The sequence below is a fragment of the Oncorhynchus tshawytscha genome, linkage group LG05 (assembly GCF_018296145.1).
Source record: "Oncorhynchus tshawytscha isolate Ot180627B linkage group LG05, Otsh_v2.0, whole genome shotgun sequence".
NCBI classification, from domain to species: Eukaryota; Metazoa; Chordata; class Actinopteri; order Salmoniformes; family Salmonidae; genus Oncorhynchus; species Oncorhynchus tshawytscha.
Genome location: NC_056433.1, coordinates 67,853,338 through 67,875,704, shown reverse-complemented (window position 1 = coordinate 67,875,704; position 22,367 = coordinate 67,853,338). Strand labels below are relative to the sequence as shown.

Here is a 22,367-nt window from a genome sequence, read left to right as displayed (position 1 = left end):
ATATAGTCACTCAGGAATGGATACCTAGAATAGAATAGATTTCAGAAAATTTTAGCAGACACTTATCCAGAGAGGCTTACAGGAGCAACTAGGGTTAAGTGCCTTGCTCAAGGGCACATCAACAGATTTTTTCACCTAGTTGGCTCTGGGATTCAAAGAAGCAACCTTTCGGTTACTGGCCTAACACTCTTAATCACTAGGCTACCTGCCGCCCCAGTCACTTGTAAAGTACTGCATAAAGAAATGGTAGTGTTCAAAGTAAAAATATGCTACTACAATAAAACAAAATAGTATGTCACATTTCAATTTGAGAGGAGAAGGGGTACAATCAGGAAGCTAATGGTGTGTGTATACAGTAATGTCATTTTCCCCACCCTTCCAATAAAATGTTGAGTGAAATCCATGTCCAGCACAATTAATTTAACATTTGATGGTGTCTGGCTACAATGTAACATTCCTCTGTCTAACAAACATTTCACCGTGTGTGTTAGACAACATTATCACTCTACCCCTACAGTTATTGCCATCTTCCAAGCTCCATTTAACCCAACGACTTTTCTACAGTGGGTCTGGGATGGTCCATATTTTGAATAGGGGACCGCTAGTTTTTGTCGTGAAGACCATTGCCATAAATCGAACATGAATGGAATAAAATACCGATTCTATTACATTATGTTCATTGCCTTTTGCAGTGTCGGCGAAAGAGAAGAAGTCCTATGCGCTGTGCTATTCAGCTAACGTTAACATTTATTTCCCTCCGCTGCAAACATCCCTCTCAGAATTATAGTTTAACCTGCAGAATTTTAAGCAAAATGGCGACACTGTAATGGATGGAGGACGAAAAACGTACAGTGTCAAGTGTAATGACAAACTTGATAATTGTTATTGTTTCCTGCATTGGGAAGGTAGGTCTCATGCTTCGATACACGCGTCTATAGACAATATATTATGATTTGGGGTATCTGGTGTTGACATGTTTAGAGGTTCGTGGTAGCCCTGGTTTTATTGAGCACGGAATACAGCGGACACACTGGCACCATACTGGCATAGAGATGAGATAATGCAAGACGTTGGCTCGACATGCATAATGGTCAGTATGGACTGATGGACTTGACTTCCATTCACCAATTTGTGCACTGTCAAGTTACCCGATACTCACTAAGCACTCCATTGTCCTGTATGTTGTAGTTAAGCACCGTTCCAAAAGTTCTTAGCTTTCAGCTACTCAATAGACTCTTTGTTGTTTCTTTAGCTACGCAATGGGGCTGTAGCCTACCTGTACCCAATAACTTAACACAGAGGGCTATACCTTTTAATTAAAGGGGGTGTTGTCAAACTCCAGACAGAGCTATACGTGTCACATCTGCAGCCAGTCTGATATTTTAGTCATTTGACACTTCAAGTATTCAAACAAGCATGGAGCAATGCATTCCTCAACTAATTAGGTCAGATTTGTAGCCACTACCCTAGGCTACCTCCTCAACTTTTTAGAATACTTACACGCATCGTGCACTTGACCTATTTGAAACTTAGACTGATTGTTTCAAAGTATTAAATACTATTATAATCGATTCCCACATTATTGGGGGGGTTCTGCTGTGTTGGAATGCCTTTCCCATACTAAAGATAGACTCAAGTGCTATTTGCATGTATAAATATCACTTTGCTCCACTGTGTCTATTCCATTCAAACATGAAAACAATATGTGAAATGCATTATATGGGTATCATGTCTCTGCATGCCCTAATGTTAACTGTAAACCATTGTTCTAGAAACAGATTCCTGCAGTAGCCTACTTTAAAGGCAATGGGATCTTTGCACTTTGAAGGTAATCTGCCGCAACAACTGCTAATTAAGTATGCCCACATTAATAGAACATTAATAACACCTTTCAGTTATGGGAGTCACTCACCCCAGTTACACTGTACCTGGAATTCATGCAAATTCTGAAGCATTTATAACATATTATGATAATCTATGATTATGACCTACCTCAAATAATATTGACTTTATGTGAAAGTTGATCTACAGTTGAAGTCAGAAGTTTACAAACACTTAGGTGGGAGTCATTAAAACTTGTTTTTCAACCACTCTACAAATTTCTTGTTAACAATCTATAGTTTTGGCAAGTCAGTTAGTGTATGACACAAGTAATTTTTTCCAACAATTGTTTACAGACAGATTATTTCACTTATAATTCACTGTATCACAATTCCAGTGAAGTTTACATACGCTAAATTGACTGTGCCTTTAAACAGCTTGGAAAATTCCAGAAAATTATGTCATGGCTTTAGAAGCTTCTGATAGGCTAATTGACATAATTTGAGTCAATTGGAGGTGTACCTGTGGATATATTTCAAGGCCTACCTTCAAACTCAGTGTCTCTTTGCTTGACATCATGGGAAAATCAAAAGAAATCAGACAAGACCTCATAAAAAAATGGTAGACCTCCACAAGTCTTATTCATCCTTGGGAGCAATTTCCAAACGCCTGAAGGTACCACGTTCATCTGGACAAACAATAGTATGCAAGTATAAACACCATGGGACCACGCGGCCGCCATATCGCTCAGGAAGGAGACGCATTCTGTCTCCTAGAGATTAATGTACTTTGGAGTGAAAAGTGCAAATCAATCCCAGAACAACAGCATAGGACCTTGTGAACATGCTGGAGGAAACAGGTACAAAAGTATCTATATCCACAGTAAAATGAGTCCTATATCGACATAACCTAAAAGGCCGCTCAGCAAGGAAGAAGCCACTGCTCCAAAACCGCAATTAAAAAGCCAGACTACGGTTTGCAACTGCACATGGGGACAAAGATGGTACTTTTTGGAGAAATGTCCTCTGGTCTGATGAAACAAAAATAGAACTGTTTGGCAATAATGACCATCGTTATGTTTGGAGGAGAAAGGGGAGGCTTGCAAGCCGAAGAACACCATCCCAACCGTGAAGCACGGGGGTGGCAGCATCATGTTGTGGGGGTGCTTTGCTGCAGGAGGGACTGGTGCACTTCACAAAATAGATGGCATCATGAGGATGGAAAATTATGTGGATATATTGAAGAAACATCTCAGACATTAAAGTTAAAGCTTGGTCACAAATGGGTCTTCCAAATGGACAATGACCCCAAGCATACTTCCAAAGTTGTGACAAAATGACAGAAAAGTCAAGGTATTGGAGTGGCCATCACAAAGCCTTGACCTCATCCCATAGAAAATTTGTGGGCAGAACTAAAAACGCGAGTGCAAGCAAGGAGGCCTACAAATCTGACTCCATTACTCCATCTCTGTCAGGAGGAATGGGCCAAAATACACCCAACTTATTGTTGGAAGCTTGTGGAAGGATACCCAAAACGTTTGACCCAAGTTAAACAATTTAAAGGCAATGCTACCAAATACTAATGTAGTGTATGTAAACTTCAGACCCACTGGGAATGTGATGAAAGAAATAGAAGTTTAAATAAATCATTCTCTCTACTATTATTTTGACATTTCACATTCTTAAAATAAAGTGGTGATCCTAACTGACCTAAAACAGAGACCTTTTACTAGGATTAAATGTCAGGAATTGTGAAAAACAGAGTTGAAATGTATTTGGCTAAGGTGTATGTTAACTTCTGACTTCAACTGTACACTCTGGCGTCACGCACACGCAAGCACAAACACACACACACACACACACACACACACACACACACACACACACACACACACACACACACACACACAGTAAATTCCTCCTTGTAAACCGATTTCCCAGTTTGACTTAATAAATGAGATGGACTAGGCAAGTTATCCTCATTGATTATATGTAACTTGACAAGGTCAAATGTAAGACGCCAGAATACGCAGAATGCACGGCATAGCAAAACATGTGTACAGAGTTGCATCCCAAATGGCACCCTATTCCCTACATAGTGCACTACTCTTGGCCAGGCCCCATAGGCCGCTCTGGTCAAAGGTAGTGCACTATGTAGGGAATAGGGTGCCATTTGGAACACATCTTGAGTCTGCTGTCTTGACGCGCTCATACTGCTATAAATGAAGACGCCAGGGACTACTGTAACGGGAGTACACTGCCCTGAATTATCAACTCAGATGAGCAGCTGCAGTGAGAGATGAGATATTTTAGTAATCCTTAGGAAGGATATAGTACCAAGGACCACATATCTTTTAGTAGCAAAAGGAAATAAGGGCAGAATGATTGGATGATGTGGCATACATTGACAATATCCTCTTAGTATAAACCATTGAATCTATAGGAAATGCCCTATTGCAGCTACTTCAGTAGCCAACACTGCCATTGTACCATTGCCATTGAAGGGAACATTTGTGTATCACTTTTAAAACTCAAGTTTTGATACTGTATGCTACGCTATATTAATGTGTGGATACATAAAGACCATTTTTATTTCTTTATTACAGGTGGGTTTTCAGAAGACCGTAGAGTGGAACCAATGGTTTGGAACAGATTGGTAAGGAATGACTGCTTTGGAATCATCTATTAGTAAACCACAAGCATTAGTAACATGTCTACAATTGTATTTTGTGCTGAACCATATTAACCATAACCTTTTACTGTAGTGTGCTAAATCAGGGTTTTGGTAGTCTTAAACAAATCTCATTTGAAACCAAAGTATACACTTCACACACATGGTTATGGGCTTAAGAAAAATACACCTGTACCATGTCAGATATGTCAGCTATAGAGTTGAAATGTATTCAATTTTGAGTCCCAATATTACACTTTATGACTGAAATATAACAAAACCATTTGACAAAGAAACACAATATTTTAAGCTGTTTTAAAAAATGTATGTTTATTAATTATGAAATTATAAAAATATTAACAACATTCCACCCATGAGGCCGCTAGTCATTTGACTGCAGGAAAGGGCTACTTATCTTTGTATACTTCAATGAATGCATATTAAATTCAAAATTTAAGAAGATGTCATGCATGACTGATCATTTTTTTCAGGTTATATTGAAGGAAAGGAATCTTAACGCACAATAATGTGACTGTATGTTGTTGAGGTGTGATGATTGTGAGACGCAGTTGTGTTTCTCCATACATACTGCCATAACACCTGAAACTGTAGCTCAGAGCTGTGAACTGCTCTGATACTATAGCTAGGTGTGATTAGATTAAGCAGAGTCAAATTAAATCTCAGATGTCACTTCCGTCGCTGCATCCCAAATTGCAAACTATTCCCTACAGTATATAGTGCACTAATTTTGACCAAGAGCCACAGGAAATAGGGTACCATTTGGGATGCACACCATTTGTCACTGCCATCTCCAACACTACACTACACTACACCACGCTTGGCAGGTCATAGGCAGTGTTAAGTCTATTTCCTGTTACTCTGATTATACCTCTAGTCATACACATAGACCAAGAAGAGATTGACACAAAACAATATGACTGTGATTTTAAGTGTTGTTATGTGATCTAGTAATATTGTAATATTGAAATTAATATTCTATTTTCTTGAATGACATACATTCATGGTACGTTTGATCTATATCCCAGGTAACAGGGGACGTCCTCAGGACAATCACAACATTCACTGTTGGTCCCTTACTGGGACTATATAGTGCATCATGTGTAGAGAGAGGGTTCTAGCCCCTTGCAGGTCTCCTGGGGTTTTGACCCCTAAGCTCACTGGGCACTCCAGTGACACAGGCTTGTTGAAGTATCTCTACAGTGTCAGCCAATCTGTCTGTTCTCCTCAAACATGTCTGTCAGCTTACAGAGGGTTCCCACCACTAAGGGGCACAATATGATCACTAATGCCTTAATTACCCCCCCCCCCATTCAGACGAGTTGAGTTACAGGTCTAGATGAACAATGGCACATAACAATAGGCAATCATTACAGTGATTAATTACTATTTTTGATTTGTCATTGCAGTCTATAATTTTTAGAGAAGTATATGTAGAGTCTGACAACAGTGAAGGTCGACAATCACAAAAAAAGCAATATTTCAGAGGAAAAAACATTTTCATTGTTTTCCATACTAAATTAAACTACATTTCTAAGATGCTAACTCTATACAAGATTTACTTATGACTGAATAGATACGTCTACACCAAGTCTACAGTATGTTGAATGCACATATAAATACAGGTACGTTTAGTGATATTTAAAAGAAATAGAAAGTATTTGTATTTCCATTCTATAGCTCTGTAGTAATAATATAATCTTCATAATGTGACCACATAATGTCATCCAAATTAACCACATGCTAGACCACAGACAAGAAGGCCCAATCAGAAAAGACGTTTGAAAATTCTTGTGCAGATTCCAGGATCAATACAACCAAGGCCGGAAGAATGTTCTATTGATGTGGAAGCTATTCACTCATTGAGCGCCAATTAACCAAAAATGGAAGCCCTGTGTTTGTATTGATTGAGAGGGTAACAGCAGAAGTTTGCCACTAAATTAGTAACAAGGCAGCTGGACCTTTCTGTGATATCTATCAAGGTTGTGGCCATCCTAATTAAATTTCTCATTTATTCTCAGTTGGATGTGACATTTTTGAGATTTGAGCATAGGGCTACACAGGCTAGACTTGGCGCTCCGGTACCGCTTGCCGTGTGGTAGCAGAGAGAACAGTCTATGACTAGGGTGGTTGGAGTCTTTGATAATTTTTAGGGCCTTCCTCTGACACTGCCTGGTGTAGAGGTCCTGGATGGCAGGAAGCTTGGCCCCAGTGATGTACTGGGCCGTTCACACTACCCTCTGTAGTGCCTTGCGGTCGGAGGCTGAGCAGCTGCCATACCAGGCAGTGATGCAACCACTCAGGATGCTCTCGATGGTGCAGCTGTAGAACCTTTTGAGAATCTGAGGACCCATGCCAAATCTTTTCAGTCTCCTGACGGGGAATAGGTTTTGTCGTGCCCTCTTCACAACTGTCTTGGTGTGCTTGGACATGTTCGTTTGTTGGTGATGTGGACACCAAGGAACTTGAAACTCTCAACCTGCTTCACTGTAGCCCCGTTGATGAGAATGGGGGCGTGCTCGGTCCTCTTTTTCCTGTAGTCCACAATCATCTCCTTTGTCTGGATCACGTTGATGGAGAGGTTGTTGTCCTGGCACCACATGGCCTGGTCTCTAACCTCCTTCCTAAAGGCTGTCTCGTCGTTGTCGGTGATCAGGCCTACCACTGTTGTATCATTGGCAAACTTAATGATGGTGTTTGAGTCGTGCCTGGCCGTGCAGTCATGAGTGAACAGGGAGTACATGAGGGGACTGTGCACGCAGAGGGGCCCCTGTGTTGAGGATAATCGTGGCGGATGTGTTGTTACCTACCCTTACCACCTGGGAGTGGCCCGTCAGGAAGTCCAGGATCCAGTTGCAGAGGGAGGTGTTTAGTCCCAGCTTATTGATGAGCTTTTTGGGCACTATGGTGTTGAACGCTGAGCTGTAGTCAATTAATAGCATTCTCACATAGGTGTTCCTTTTGTCCAGGTGGGAAAGGGCAGTGTGGAGTGCAATAGAGATTGTACCATCTGTGGATCTGTTGGGGTGGTATGCAAATTGGAGTAGGTCTAGGGTTTCTGTGATAATGGTGTTGTTGTGAGCCATGACCAGCCTTTCAAAGCACTTCATGGCTACAGACGTGAGTGCTACGGGTTGGTAGTCATTTAGGCAGGTTGCCTTAGTGTTTTTGGGCACAGGGCACAGGCTATGGTGGCTCCTTGAAAACGGCAGCTCTAGCCTTTAGCTCAGTGAGGATGTTGCCTGTAATCCATGACTTCTGGTTGGGGTATGTACGTACGGTCACTGTGGGGACGATGTCATCAATGCACTTATTGATGAAGCCAATGACTGATGTGGTGTACTCCTCAATGCCATTGGAGGAATCCCAGAACATATTCCAGTCTGTGATAACAAAACAGTCCTGTAGCTTAGCGTCTGTTTCATCTGACCACTTTTTAATTGATCTAGTCACTGGTGCTCCCTGTTTTCTGAGCATACCGTTATACTTCTGGTTAGTCGTTACATAGTGATGAACCTTCCTTTCTCTCCTCTCAACCATCTTAGGGAGACAAATCCTCATCTAATCAGCTCCTTCTAGACACATTCCTGCCAGCTTGATTTATAAATGACCTTCAAAAGGATAGATCAGGGACATTTTTTCATATTATATTTTTGAAGGATTTGTATGCCATTTTTAGGGCAGTGCAAATGCTCCCTCAAACTAAGTCCTGTTCTGATTGGAGTATGATTCACTTCTTAAGAGGGGTAAGATCGCTGCATGGTCAGCTGTTCATACTAATGCCGCTGTACTAAACTGCTGGGAATCTCATTATTCTGACTGCAGAGGTTATATTACAAATCTTTAAAAAATTGCATTGAAGGACTGCTACCTGGTAAATTACAGTATCCTACTCAGACATTTGGAATACGTGTTTGATATTATGAAGATAGGAGTAGAACAATATCTTTTTATCATTGGTACAGTTATTCAGTTATTGGTACAGTTATTGGTACAATAACTGGTACAGTTATTAATCTCATCAATGTTTATTGTTCACATACACAGATTAGCAGATGTTATCGCAGATGCAACGAAATGCTTGTTTCTAGCTCCAAAAGTGCAGTAATAACTAGCAAATAAAACAATACTCACATAATCTAAAAATAACGAAATTGAGAAATATCAGAACGAGCAATGTCAGAGTCCGGTATATAAATAAATATATATAGTGGTGTGTATAGACAGTATGAACCGTATGAATAGATAAGGTGTGTACAGCAGTAGTTATATAGGATGAGCCATGACTAGAATACAGTAAATCCATATAAAGTGGCTCATATATAACATCATGAAGTACACAGAATCGTGCCTTTCATAGTTCAGTCTTCTAGTGTTGTGTTGTGTGTTGAGTTTCTGCCTGTGAAGTGTCCAGTCCACCTGTGTGTACAGGACAGGAAGGCTGCAGCAGGGCCATCTGTTGGTTACTGTTGGTATTGGAAGAGGTCCAGTTATACACATGATCAGGTTACAGTAATATACCTCTCATGATACAAATCTGACAAGTACTCCCATGTGACTATGACAATCATAGATTAATGTTAGCTCAAACCAGTACTCAGTTATCTGATAGATAACTTGTAGGGGTAATTGAGGATTTGGTCAATCTCTACTTTATTACTCATATCTTGCTCTATTGATGTAAAGATATAAAAATATATATTTAAACAGAAAGCGATTAAGGGAGTGTGTCTTACAGATACACATGTTCAGCTGGTTGAGAGTAAGGATTGATAGTCTTAAATTGAATTGTTAGAGATTCAAATATTTTGAACGAGCTATAAGTTATAGTTTCAGACTCTCACTCTGCATGTTTGACTGATTGATCGTGACTAATAGTATTTAACTGTAATAAACTGAATCGTTAGAGATTAAAATATTTTTAGGGCTTCCAAATCAGGTTTTCAATGTGAGTAAATCTGATGAAAGCACTGCCTGGCGAACATTTGACTGAGAGTCTTTGAAGAGTCAACTTGAAATGAATCCCACAGCATAGGAAAGTTGGTGAGAAGAAAAGAACAAACTAACAAATTCAATAAAAGGAATGAAAGATTAAATCATCCTTCACGAAAACAGTATTCTGTGGATATTTTTTCTGAACGCTCACAAACTGATGCAATCACGCTCGCAGCAGCATAATAGATGAAGTTATATCATGTTATAGTCATATCATGCATTAGCAATAGATGCCATAAGCTCTGTCTATAATTCATGAATCTATATTTAAAATCACAGATAGCAGGTGGAAGAAGACTACTTCCAATGGTATTTAGTACAGTTGTAATGTTGCTACATCCTTACAATAAAATAAAATATCTCAGAACAATGGGGGGGTCAGTCAGTCGTCAAAAAAGGGACATTTGTGAACCTCTTTGATTTTTCTGATTTCTTTTGATCTGGAAATGAGAGGGAGGTTTTTAACATCTCCTTAAACTCCCCCAGGCCTAACCAGCCTCCCATAGGGTTAATGACCGGGGCCTAGTCTCTGTTGATTAATACACATACTCATAGGATGGACGTGGGGTCTGTGTTTGTGTAGAGTGTGTGTGTGTGTGTAGAGAGTGTGTGTGTGTGTGTGTGTGTGTGTGTGTGTGTGTCAAACCCTCGCCTGTGATCAGTGGCTAAGGGTTAGACGGTAGACGCCAGCCCACCCCACCTCTCCACGGTGTACCTCCATTGATAAGATTATATTAATTGGTATGAATAGAGAGCACTTTCTCCTCCTACTCCACCTCTCCTTGTATACGTTTACCATTATACTCATTAGATTCCCCAGTGCGGTGCCTCCCAGCCAGCTTCCCTTGTCCTCCACATCCCCCTGGGGTCTCCTGGGAGGCAATTTGCATCTCTCCATGGAGCCTCTCTGGGGTTATTGAGGAAATATTAGCCTCTTTTCTTCCCCGGCCGACCCTTTGATTTATTTGGAGGCTGGGCTGGTAGAGTGGCAGGCCCATGTTAATGACTGGTCCTGGTGCAGAACCCCTGGTGCAAGCCACTCTTTGATCCACGCTGGAAAGGTGCAATTGACAAGCACCACTGAATAATCATGTTATGTGTGTGTGTGTGTGTGTGTGTGTGTGTGTGTGTGTGTGTGTGTGTGTGTGTGTGTGTGTGTGTGTGTCTGTGTGGGGAAGAGGTCTGTGTGTATATCTCGATGTATATGTGTCTGTACTGTATGCACAGCTTAGATAGGTGGACCTTGAGAAATGACAAGAGGGAATCCCATTGCTGTCAGGGTCAGTGCGTTCAAGTTGCTCAGTGTCTCTGATCACCCAGAGTGCATTGTGAGTTAGATTATAAAGGTTAATAAATACAATTATGTTTGATTGGAAAGGGTTGTGTTTACTTACTGGTATCCCTAGCTATATCTATGTGTTTTTTATTATTTTATTTTTTGCTTGGAAGGGGAAAGTTATTTTCCTTCCTTCGAACCAGGAACAGTTCATGGGCAGTTGTTATTATTATTGTTAGTCTTTGCAGATAATTTACTTCTTGTTTATGGGCCTAGGACTAAGGACCACATCCCCACTTCTGGCCAGCCATATAGTTCAGCTCAGCTGCCACACAGTAGGTGTAGCAATCTAACAACACTCTAACGGCCTGCTAGATTACACGTTCTTTACCTGGAGAATACACTAATTGCCGAAAGTATTTTAAAACGGAATAATATTATCGGAGAACACACAGATTTAAAAGTATAAAGTACTTTAAATGGGGGACAATGCTCTGTTCTACTGATGAATAATGCTGAATCAATTGAGTTTAGGTTGCTTTGTACTGTAGCTAGCTAGTGAGAGGTCCTTGTTATACCCCCTTCTGCCTGATCCATCCTTGCCATGTACTCTGTACGACTGACGGAGCCAGATATTCATGTTATGTTTTTAAAGAAAGGTAATGAGAGGTTTTTCATCCTGATATGTGCGATGCTTGACATTCCTCCAGATGTAAGCGTGCTGATGCCTGCTCATTCGGCAGAGAGAGGAGCCTGTCCTCTGTTTGGAGAGGAGTTTGACACTGACATCTCTTTCATGTGATTGGTCACGTGTGTGACTACAGAAAAGTGGCAGTGACAAAGTTTTATAGGCCTATATTTTATATAATTCCATCTCAACAAAAAGACAGGGTGCAATCTGAGCATGCCCGATCATGATCATAGCAATTGCTTGTATCATGCATATAGCCCCAAAGTATTTATATATGGTGAGCTCTCACATTTATTAAAAGCCAAAATCCATACAACTAATAAATAAATTAAATAAATAAATAAAAATAGCAAAGCTACCAATGCATTCTACATCTAGGCCTACATCACACATTCAAAACAGATGAGAAGATATGAATCAACAGCTCATGTCATGAAGGATGCAACAAACACAGTAGTACATGGAAATGTGCCATTTTCAACAGGCATGAACAGCACTGCACAGCTTGCCAGAACCAGCCGAGTAGATGAGTGTGGCGGCGATATGCTTTAGTTAGAGTGTGTCCCAAATGGCAACTTATTCCCCATTTAGAGCCATAGGGCTCTGGTCAAAAGTAGTGCACTACTGTATATAGGGAATACAGTGCCATTTGGGACTTAGCCAGTGACTGTTTTCTTCTCAGTATTTGTGTGTATCTAAACAGAACAGATATGATGTTCATGAACCATCTGTCTGCTGTAGTATTCACAGTGACTATGTCCCAAATGGCACCCTACTCCCTATATAGAACACTGCCTTTGACCAGAGCCCATAGGGAAAGTAGCTGCTCCTCTGTGGCCACTGGCCCTGGTCTCCTCCTCATTGTGAAAGAGAGAGAACTCACTAAAACGGTCACATGAATGCTTGAAAAAAACCTCAGACCTCAGATTTTTTTTCTTCTCCTTAAAAAGGAGAGAAGTTTAAAACTAACAAAGCCCAGGGAAATCCCCATCAGACATCCCTCCCTTAATCCATTTAATTTTGAGAGGTATTGTTTAAAGCTTCAAAGTTTATATAGTTTAATCCCCTCTCTAACACTACGGGCAGAAAATGAGGCCATGTCAGCAGTTTGAACAGATATAATCTACTCCACACAACAGAAAAGCCTTGTGCTAGACAAGGTTGCATAGGTTCCCTGTGAACTCAAACGTTTGATGTTGCTACCTGCTATTGAACATGACTTCTGTCTTAACCCAACTGTCACTCGCTCCCTGTCCTCTTTTATCACTCCCAATGTTCTCTCTACACCTTTTTTTCATCAGTAATTCTTCCATCACAGCCATTTAATTTATTCTCTTTCTGTTTTTTCGAGAAAAGGGCATGAAAAGGTTTGGGGGTTTGGTGCGAGGTGTAGTTTTTTACATGCTCTTTAGTCTTAACTCTGTGAAAGGAAACTAGCCCACTTGGTTCTTACTGACAGGATGTATTATTCTTTTGTTTAGTGAAATTCGGGGCTTCTGGCTAGTTGAATTTGAGTCCACTCAACATTGCCACAACTTTACATCACTATTGCCTTCATGGTGTGTAATCAGCGTTTTTTTCCTCTCTGTTTTTGTTATTGTTCCATAGAATAGAAAGAAAGCTCAAGGCATGTTCTATTATTCTTACATTCTTCCGAACCTTTGTTTACTGAGTCCAAATATACACACCACAACCTATTTTAGAACATAGGCTATTAATATATAATTTTAATCTATAACAGTGTCTGTGTCCCAAATAGTTCCCTATTCCCTATATAGTACACTACTTTTGACCATAGCCCTGTCAGCCCTGGTCAAAAGTAGTGCACTTGTGACTAATGCATTTCTTCTAATTAGAACTGTTTAAGTCAAATACATGTCTTTTTACTCTAGCAGTAGATGACATTGTTTGGTTATCAAAGGCTTTGTGTAATTACATTACCATGATTCAGGCTGACAAGACTGAGTGCAGTGTGTCTGCTCAGGATACAGGCATACGTAATCACACCCCAAATCAGGATACAGGCATACATAATCACACCCCGATTCAGGATATAGGCTAGAGGTTGACCGATTAATCAGAATGGCCGATTAATTAGGGCCGATTTCAAGTTTTCATAACAATCAGAAATCTGTATTTTTGGGCGCCGATTTGACGATTAAAATAATATATATATATTTTACACCTTTATTTAACTAGGTAAGTCATTTAAGAACACATTCTTATTTTCATTGACGGCCTAGGAACCGTGGGTTAACTGCCTCGTTCAGGGGCAGAACGACAGATTTTTACCTTGTCAGCTCGGGTGACCCAATCTTGCAACCTTACAGTTAACTAGTCCAACACAATAACGACCTGCCTCTCTCTCGTTGCACTCCACAAGGAGACTGCCTGTTACGCAAATGCAGTAAGCCAAGGTAAGTTGCTAGCTAGCATTAAACTTATCTTATAAAAAACAATCAATCATAATTATAAGTTAACTACACATGGTTGATGATATTACTAGATATTATCTAGCATGTCCTGCGTTGCATATAATCTGACTGAGCATACAAGTATCTAAGTATCTGACTGAGCGATGGTAGGCAGAAGCAGGTGCGTAAACATTCATTCAAACAGCACGTTCGTGCGTTTTGCCAGCAGCTCTTCGTTGTGCGTCAATCATTGCGCTGTTTATGACTTCAAGCCTATCAACTCCCGAGATGCGGCTGGTGTAACCGAAGTGAAATGGCTAGCTAGTTAGCGCGCGCTAATAGCATTTCAAACATCACTCGCTCTGAGCCTTCTAGTAGTTGTTCACCTTGCTCTGCATGGGTAACGCTGCTTCGATGGTGGCTGTTGTCGTTGTGTTGCTGGTTCGAGCCCAGGGAGGAGCGAGGAGAGGGACGGAAGCTATACTGTTACACTGGCAAGACTAAAGTGCCGATAAGAACATCCAATAGTCAAAGGTTAATGAAGTACAAATGGTATAGAGGGAAATAGTCCTATAATTCCTATAATAACTACAACCTAAAACTTATTACCTGGGAATATTGAAGACTCATGTTAAAAGGAACCACCAGCTTTCATATGTTCTCATGTACTGAGCAAGGAACTTAAACATTAGCTTTCTTACATGGCACATATTGCTCTTTTACTTTCTTCTCCAACACTTTGTTTTTGCATTATTTAAACCAACTTGAACATGTTTCATTATTTACTTGAGGCTAAATTGATTTTATTGATGTATATAGTAAGTTAAAATAAGTGTTAATTCAGTATTGTTGTAATTGTCATTATTACAAATAAATAAAACAAAAAATTGGCTGATTAATCGGTATCGCCTGTTTTGGTCCACCAATAATCGGTATCGGCGTTGAAAAATCATAATCGGTCGACCTCTAATACAGGCATACATAATCACACCCCAAATTAGGATACAGACATAGATAATCATACCCCAAAATCCCTCTAGAGAGAGGGGATGCTATTATGATGTAGATGACCTTTTGTTGACAAGCTATCTGGATGATAAAAATGAACTTAATCAAGCCAAACGTCATGTCATGTACAAACGTCATGCAAGTCTGGAACCAACAGGGCCCTGCACAGCTTCTACCCTCAAGCCATAAGACTGATAAATAGCTAGTTAAATAGTTAACCAAATACCTACCTGGACTATCTGCGTTGACCCCCCTTTGCACTAACTCTTTTGACTCATCACACTGCTGCTACTGCTTATTATCTATCCTGTTGCTTAGTCACTTTACCTCTACCTACAGTATATGTACAGATCTACCTCAATTGCCTCGTGCCCCTGCACATCGACTCTGTACTGGTACCCCGTGTATACAGTATAGTCAAGTTAGCGTTACTCATTGTGTTTTTATTCCTTGTGTTATTATCTTTCTGTTATTTTCTGTTTTTCTCTCTGCGTTGTTGGGAAGAGCCCGTAAACAAGCATGTCACTGTTTGTCTATACCTGTTGTTTACCAAGCATGTGACACATAACATTTGATTTGATGTATGAAACTGCCCACTTTATTCTCTTTATTCTCTTTACAAGCACCATTGAATTTATTGTAAATTCATAATTGTGAGCTCTAAATTTACAGTAGTTGCTGAATAGCTGTGTTATTATTAATGTGTTATTATTACTGTGTTATTATGAGAGTTGTAGGCTACACTAATCTTTTTGGGCCTGTTTCTCTTGTGTCTCTGCATGGGTCTGTCTGGGTAAAGGTGCAGTCTGTGATATTAACTATCATTTGTTTAAGTATATAACTTGTTAATGCCTCAAAAGCTTACCCCATCCTAAGCAAAAATATCTGGTGTCGCTGGGTCTATGTGGTTATTGGTTAACTGTAGGCTTTAGACCACACTGCAGCATATGAACTGAACCAAGCCTTTCCTATTCACTGTGGCATTGAGGAGAACAGTGCTGTGCTCTCCTCTCATTGGGACTGCTGAAGAGTCAGACTGAATCTCTGCCTGTTTATTTTGATCCATGGGTTTTGATACTCACACTTGAGAGGCAGCTTCATAAATTCACTATGTGTCAAATAAATCAATAGTTCCCATTAGCTGAGGAAGTTGTGGAGCTGCTGCAGTACTTGAGGGGCAGCGCCACCCCCCCTTGTTGTTTAGATGTGTGTTTTCTCTCCCACTGAAGGCAGAGGCAGAGACATACTACATGGGGATGGGTGGCTGTCTGTTGATCCATCCAGACAGCTCCAGCGGTTGAACTGGTCTGGTTGACTGGTCCTGGTTGGGAAGTGGGAATTCCTTTGGACACTAGTCCCAAACACAAAAGCCTTTAGCACTGATTCTCTACTGATGTTAAGACTGGCTAGCCTGGCACTCTTTGTTTTGTGATGTTTTCAGGCTGTTCACATGATATTTTAGCCATTTCCTGGACATTATGATAAATATGGTGATGAATGGAGCAACACAGATATTTTCGTTATTTTTCTAATTGTAACACAAAATTGCAATAAAAAATGTAATAAATGTAATATTTTTTTGCAGGTTTTGGTGAGGGTCAAGAGTAAGACGTTTAAAGTTTTAAATGCTTTTCTACAATGCTTTTAAAGATAATGGGTCGTTGAGACAAGCTGGTTATTAAATATCTCAGAAAGGTTTATGTATCTTCAGGGAATCCAGAATAATAATGATAATATGCAATTATTGCCTCCCTTTTTCTTCTGTAGTAACCTCAAGATAAGGTGCTATACGAGTGTTCCTGAAAGTGCTGATAGACCCGTAAAAAAATATTCAAAGAAAGAATGAAAAAGCCAAGTAACATATTATACATATCTGGGAGGTGTTTCAGTAAGAGCTCTTGTTATTCCTTCAGTAGAATTTGGCTAAACATAACCGTTCCATTTCAGAGAATTCTAGAACATGATGATTACTGAACATTCTCTCATATAAGATGTCTTAGGGAATGATGCAGAACTGGATTAATGGTAATACATCTCATTGATAAGATACAGATCGATCTATGCATACGGCTTAAATGTATTTAAGATTATAATCCTTGCAAATAGCTTCCAGAAAGGCAAAGTCAGCCTTTTAACATTGACTAAATGAAGTAAATAGAAGCAAAAAATATGTTTTCAATCGCATCCCTGTTGAACCCTGAATGTTTGCTTTTGGTTGTTATATATGGAGCAGAGAGAGAGAGAGAGTCATATTGCATGCTAGTAGCCCCACTAATGAGCCTTTAAAGCTGAAATCATATTCTGATGGCTTTGCCACCCTGCTGTTCGGGGGGTAGCAGTGAAGTTAGATTTAAATGCAGAGCGTCTGTTCTGCCTCTCCCTCCCTGCTAACCCAAGCCCCTACAGTAACACCACAGCAGACGGAGGGAATAGGGAGCTCGGAAGGTTTTACCTCAGAGGTGGTAACAGTGAAGCCACTCATTAACACTGAATTTACCACTTTGTTAGCGACGTAGCTTCCTGCAGAGAGCAGCCAACACTGGATCATGTCAAATCCACTGAGCATACATTGTAGACTACACAATAGTTCCATCCCAAATGGCACCCTTTTCCCTATAAAGTGCACTACTTTTGACCAGAGCCCTTATCGGCCTTGGTCAAAAGTAGTGCAGTAAATAGGGAATAGGGTGTCATTTGGGATGCAATCTATGTCTATCAGCTTGGGTTACAACAACCCTGCCTGGACACTTCACATTGTACCAAGCTGTAAAATACATCACCTCGCCTCAGTCTCACAGCTTGGCTATTACAAGGCTGGGAAGAGTGTTAAATATTAGAAGATTTTATTAATGTATTTTCACTCTCTTAAGTGGCTTGTTTAACATGTTCAACAGTTGAGTCTATATTACATTTAGCAATCTGTCAAATGTTGATTGCTGTTTATATGTTTGTTAGTGATGGGGGGATCGAGACAGTAACATATTGTGATATTATTTTTCATTTTATCGGTATTTGACTCAAAGTATCGATTTGTTGGCTGCACCTGTGGCAAAACTCTTGCATCCTATAGCTTGGTGTCCATCTTCCAAAATAGTTTGCCAACATGTTTTCAGCATTTTATTTTTCTGACTGATCAAAACGTATTTTCTCATAAACCTATAGTGAGCAATATGTTTGGAGCATCAAATCGCAATACATATAGAATCATGAGAATCGTGAGAATAGTAATACATACCTTATCAGCACCTAAGTATTGTGATAATATCGTATCGTGAGGTCCCTGGCAATCCCCAACCCTAATGTTTGTGTGTGTGTGTTTGTGTATGTGTTTATGGGTGTGTGTGTGTTTATAGATGTATGTGTGTTTATATCTCTTTATGTATGTGTATATCTGTGTGTGTGTGTGTGTGTATGTGTGAGGGAGTGTTTCCATGCGTGTGTTTGTGTGAGTGTATGTGAGACAGACAGATTGTGTAGCCCGACGCATGCCAATTTGTCAGGATTGGAGCAACAACAGTGTCGTGCTGGGACCCGTGTTAGCACCATCACAGAGTGCTAAGACTGAGTATGATCTCATTGGAAGTCTACTTTGTTCACATGGAAATTGGTCAATTTTAGCAGGCGTCTGGGAGCGTTCGGGGGAGGAACAGGAAGGTTGTATCCCAGAGGTGTGCTATGGTAATTAAGAGCCCTCTCCGGGGTATCTGGGGCTAACAGCAGGGTTTGTTGTGAAGAGAAGTGGTGGACTAGGGTGTTAGGAAAATCATAATGCAGTACCAGAGAGCCGATCAGAAGAGTACTGTTAATGAAACTCTCATTGTGTGGAACAATTGGAGAGAAAGTAGGCAGAGCTGACACTGAACACTGACTGATTTTCTGTGTGTGTAAGGAATAATAATTGTTTGTTATTCAACATAATATTAGCCTGCATTTTGACTTTGAACCAATACAAGTGTTATGGGTTGGGCTGTATATATTTCCTTTTGCCACATTTAGACTTGTTTTAATCATCCATTTTTCATCGCCTTTAGCCCTCAAAACACAATATAAATTATTGAGTATGTTTTAAGCTGATTTTGTGTTTTTTCTCTGTTTCTCTCTTCTCAGAACATACTGGGGAGATGGCTGATATAAAGCCAAATGCACAAGAGGACAAAGAAGGAGATGTGGTGGAACCATTGTGTAATAGCTCCGTTGCCACTCAGGAGCCATTACAGCGTCACACATCCTCCCTTAAGAACAATGCTGCAAGGTTGTCAGAGCAGCTGTCCTCTGACAGACTCCCAAACCCTTTAAATGGAGCACAGCCCAGTCCAATTGTACCCAGCAGTGTCCCTGCTGTTCCCCACACAGCCCAAGCAGCCCATTCACTACCTTTCGTAGCACTTGTTAATGGACCTGCTTCACACCCTAACTCAGAGGAGAGCTGTGGCCTGAACAAAGACAGCACAACGCCCAACAATGTCCTGGTGGAGGCCCAGGACACCCAACTATGGCAAGCAGGGAGGGACACAAGCCCTCAGGTGTTACCGCCACCCAGTGAGCTTCAATCAGACGCCCTGAAGAACCCAGCAGGGCCAGGGCCTGTTCTGAAAACATTAGCCACCACGCAGCCAGAGGCCAACAACACGTCACCATCTGACTCTGGGGAGAGTGAGGCTGAACTTCCCTACCAGGCCCGTGACACCACCTTGTCAGACCACAGTCCACAGCCTCACCAAACGCCAGTTAACCAAATATGGACGGCTGAGGGAGTCAAGGCTAGAGCTAGATCTATATGGGACTTACACACCACAGAGTCCTCTGAGAGCTCGTCGGACGGTTCTGACGGGGCTAACTCACTACACTGGGATTCTCAGAAAGAGCTCATACGGGTGTTGTGGAACAATCGTAACGTTGACAACAGCTTACAGGAAAACACTGCGGGAGTGGGAGTGATGCCTCAGCTTACCAGCCAAAGACAGAGGAAGCGTAAAATACACCTGGTGGGTACGACAGGCTCTCCTGAAAAGGTTTACAACAGCAGCTCGAATCACACCTACAAAAAGTGGCATATTGAAGAGGAGGAAGATGATGACGAGGATTTTAACATCGCCAACGTAAATGATGAGGATTTCCCTTGTAAAAAGGCTGATGTACAATCTTCTGTGAATTCATGTCAAGAGCATCCCAGTGACAGTCCTGTAATCATCAAGAAAGTGATTATAAGAGCAGATTGCCACGAAGACAATCACTCCGACTCCCTCTTTAGTAGAAAACCCAAGCAGCTAAAGACAGAGCAATCCGAACAAGAACCATCGTTTTTCCCATGCACAAAGTGCAATGTTAATTTCAAGGAGAAAAGGCATTTGCATAGACATATGATGTATCATTTAGATGGGCATAATCATCAGATACGCCACCACGAGAACGTTCCAAGGCCTTTTATATGCAGGGAGTGTGGGCGTTCGTTCCGCGATCGCAACTCCCTCCTCAAGCACATGATTATCCACCAGGAGAGACGGGAGAAACTTATGGAGGAGATACAGGGACTCAACAAACTCCGAGACGAAGGCAGGAACGCCAAGCTGCAGTGCCCGCAGTGTGTGTTCGGGACCAACTGCCCCAAGACGTTCGTCCAGCACGCCAAGACACATGAGAAGGACAAACGTTATTACTGTTGCGAGGAGTGCAACCACATGGCCCTGACAGAACGGGAGCTTGAAGCACACCTGTACGCGGTGCACTGTGACACACTGCAGTACAAGTACAAGAACATGATCAAAGATGAGGAGTCAGAGTTTCCTACAAATAACAATGAAGATAATGAATCAAGATATGTTGTGTTTCACTGTAAAGTGTGCCCTTTCAGCACCCAGAATCAAAATGACCTGAAGAGCCATTGTGACCTAATACACCAGTTTTGTGAAGATGAATGTGAAAGTCCACCGTTTAACAAAGCATCTGACCATCAAGATCAATATAGGCTAGCTGGCCCGTCCAAAAAAGCAGATTTAAAACTCCTACAGCTGAAGCAAAATTTCTGTATTAAAAAGCCTGCTTTCTGGAAAAGAGCAGATTTGCCCTTTTGGTCTAGTAGTGTAGCTGACTTTTACACGAGAAACAAAGCAGACGCACAGAAGTATTATAAAGATCTTACCGCCTCCCAGTTCAAATGTAGTCTTGGCAGCTCAACAAACAAGCTGTCACCATCTATGTGGAGGAGCGACAAGCCAAACAAATTATCTCCCAAACCAACAGAGAAAATAGACGTGACAACAGGTCTCCCTTATGTTGAGGAAGACAATCAACAATACGACCATGTCATTTCAGGAATCTCAGAAAGGACAAAATATCCCTCAAATGTTGATGTGTTGGTTACATCCAAGATGGCTAAAATAGGCCAGATGCTAAATTATAGCTATGACTCTGACAAGAGTCAGGGAGATAGCAACGACTTGACCTGCAGGAAGTCAGAGCCCCAAAATGTTACCCGAAAGTCTCCATCCAAACGAAAAATGTCCACACCATTCCGCAACACTGTGGACAAGGTGGTTGATAATGTTTTTCCAAAACTGAACCCAAAGTTAAGAGAGACTACCACTCCTGAAGACACAGAAGATGATGATTATGAGGACACGTATGACTTTAGTGCCTACACCAGCGAGGCTACAGCCAATTTCCTGGATAGTAGTGAGAATGAGAGGAATCCCTATGCCCGTAGCTACTTCATACGCAGACAGAGGGGTTCTTTTGTTAAAGAAGATCCTACACCTGCTGCTGATGTCGGACATTTTGAAAAGAACGCTACTCAGGCTGACCACCATTTTGAAAAGACTGAAGTCAAGGAGGGGGAGTATGACAGCGATGACATACAGAAGCTTATCATCAAAGAGGAGTGTATAGAAAGCTCAGTGTGTGACGATTCTCCGGAGTCACCCACCACCACCAAAACACACAACCAAAGTCTCTCCTATGAGTATGACGTCTCCCCTCCATTTGGGTCAGAAAGAAAGTCCTGCCCCTATTGTCCTGCTGTGTTTGAGTCTGGGGTGGGCTTGTCCAATCACGTGCGAGGGCACCTGCACAGGGTGGGGCTGAGTTATGATGCTCGCCACGTGGTGTCACCTGAGCAGGTAGCTTCACAGGACCGACAGCCACGCATACGCAGGAAGATCCCCTCTGTGGCACGGAGGATCAAAAAAGGTGAGCAACTTATTATATTTTCCCTGTCTTTATTCAATTACTTATTGTTTCCTATTGTACTGTAATAGGTTAATCTGTAATAAAAGTAATCTGTAATCAAATCTAACAATATTTGTGACTGCTTCTTGCACAGTCAAGGGTGTCATGTTATTCTTTTATAGATAGTGTGTAATATTCAAAGTTACCACAAAGTTACATAGTAATTTACCTAGATCGCTTTGGGTAAAAGCATCTGCTAAATTACTAACATTTTCATGTAAATATAGATATTGTGTTAAAACCTTTTTTT

General features: G+C 41.0%; 1 protein-coding gene across 4 annotated transcripts in view; it reads left to right on the top strand.

The window, feature by feature from the left end:
• The first annotated feature begins 788 nt into the window (after positions 1–788).
• The window catches only part of LOC112251174 (zinc finger protein 644-like), a 33,610-nt gene continuing 12,031 nt past the window's right edge, over positions 789–22,367 (top strand). For 3 of the 4 annotated variants that reach the window (XR_002953630.2, XM_024421978.2, XM_042322269.1), the window contains exons 1-3: positions 789–905; positions 4,427–4,476; positions 19,001–22,078. Coding sequence is in view for 3 of the 4 variants with exons in the window: in XM_024421978.2 (XP_024277746.1) it covers positions 19,015–22,078 (3,064 nt within the window). In the remaining variant the exon portion in view is untranslated. Of the gene's footprint in view, positions 906–1,772; positions 1,829–4,426; positions 4,477–19,000; positions 22,079–22,367 lie in introns of all 4 variants that reach the window. The other variant, XM_042322268.1, reaches the window with a different exon arrangement.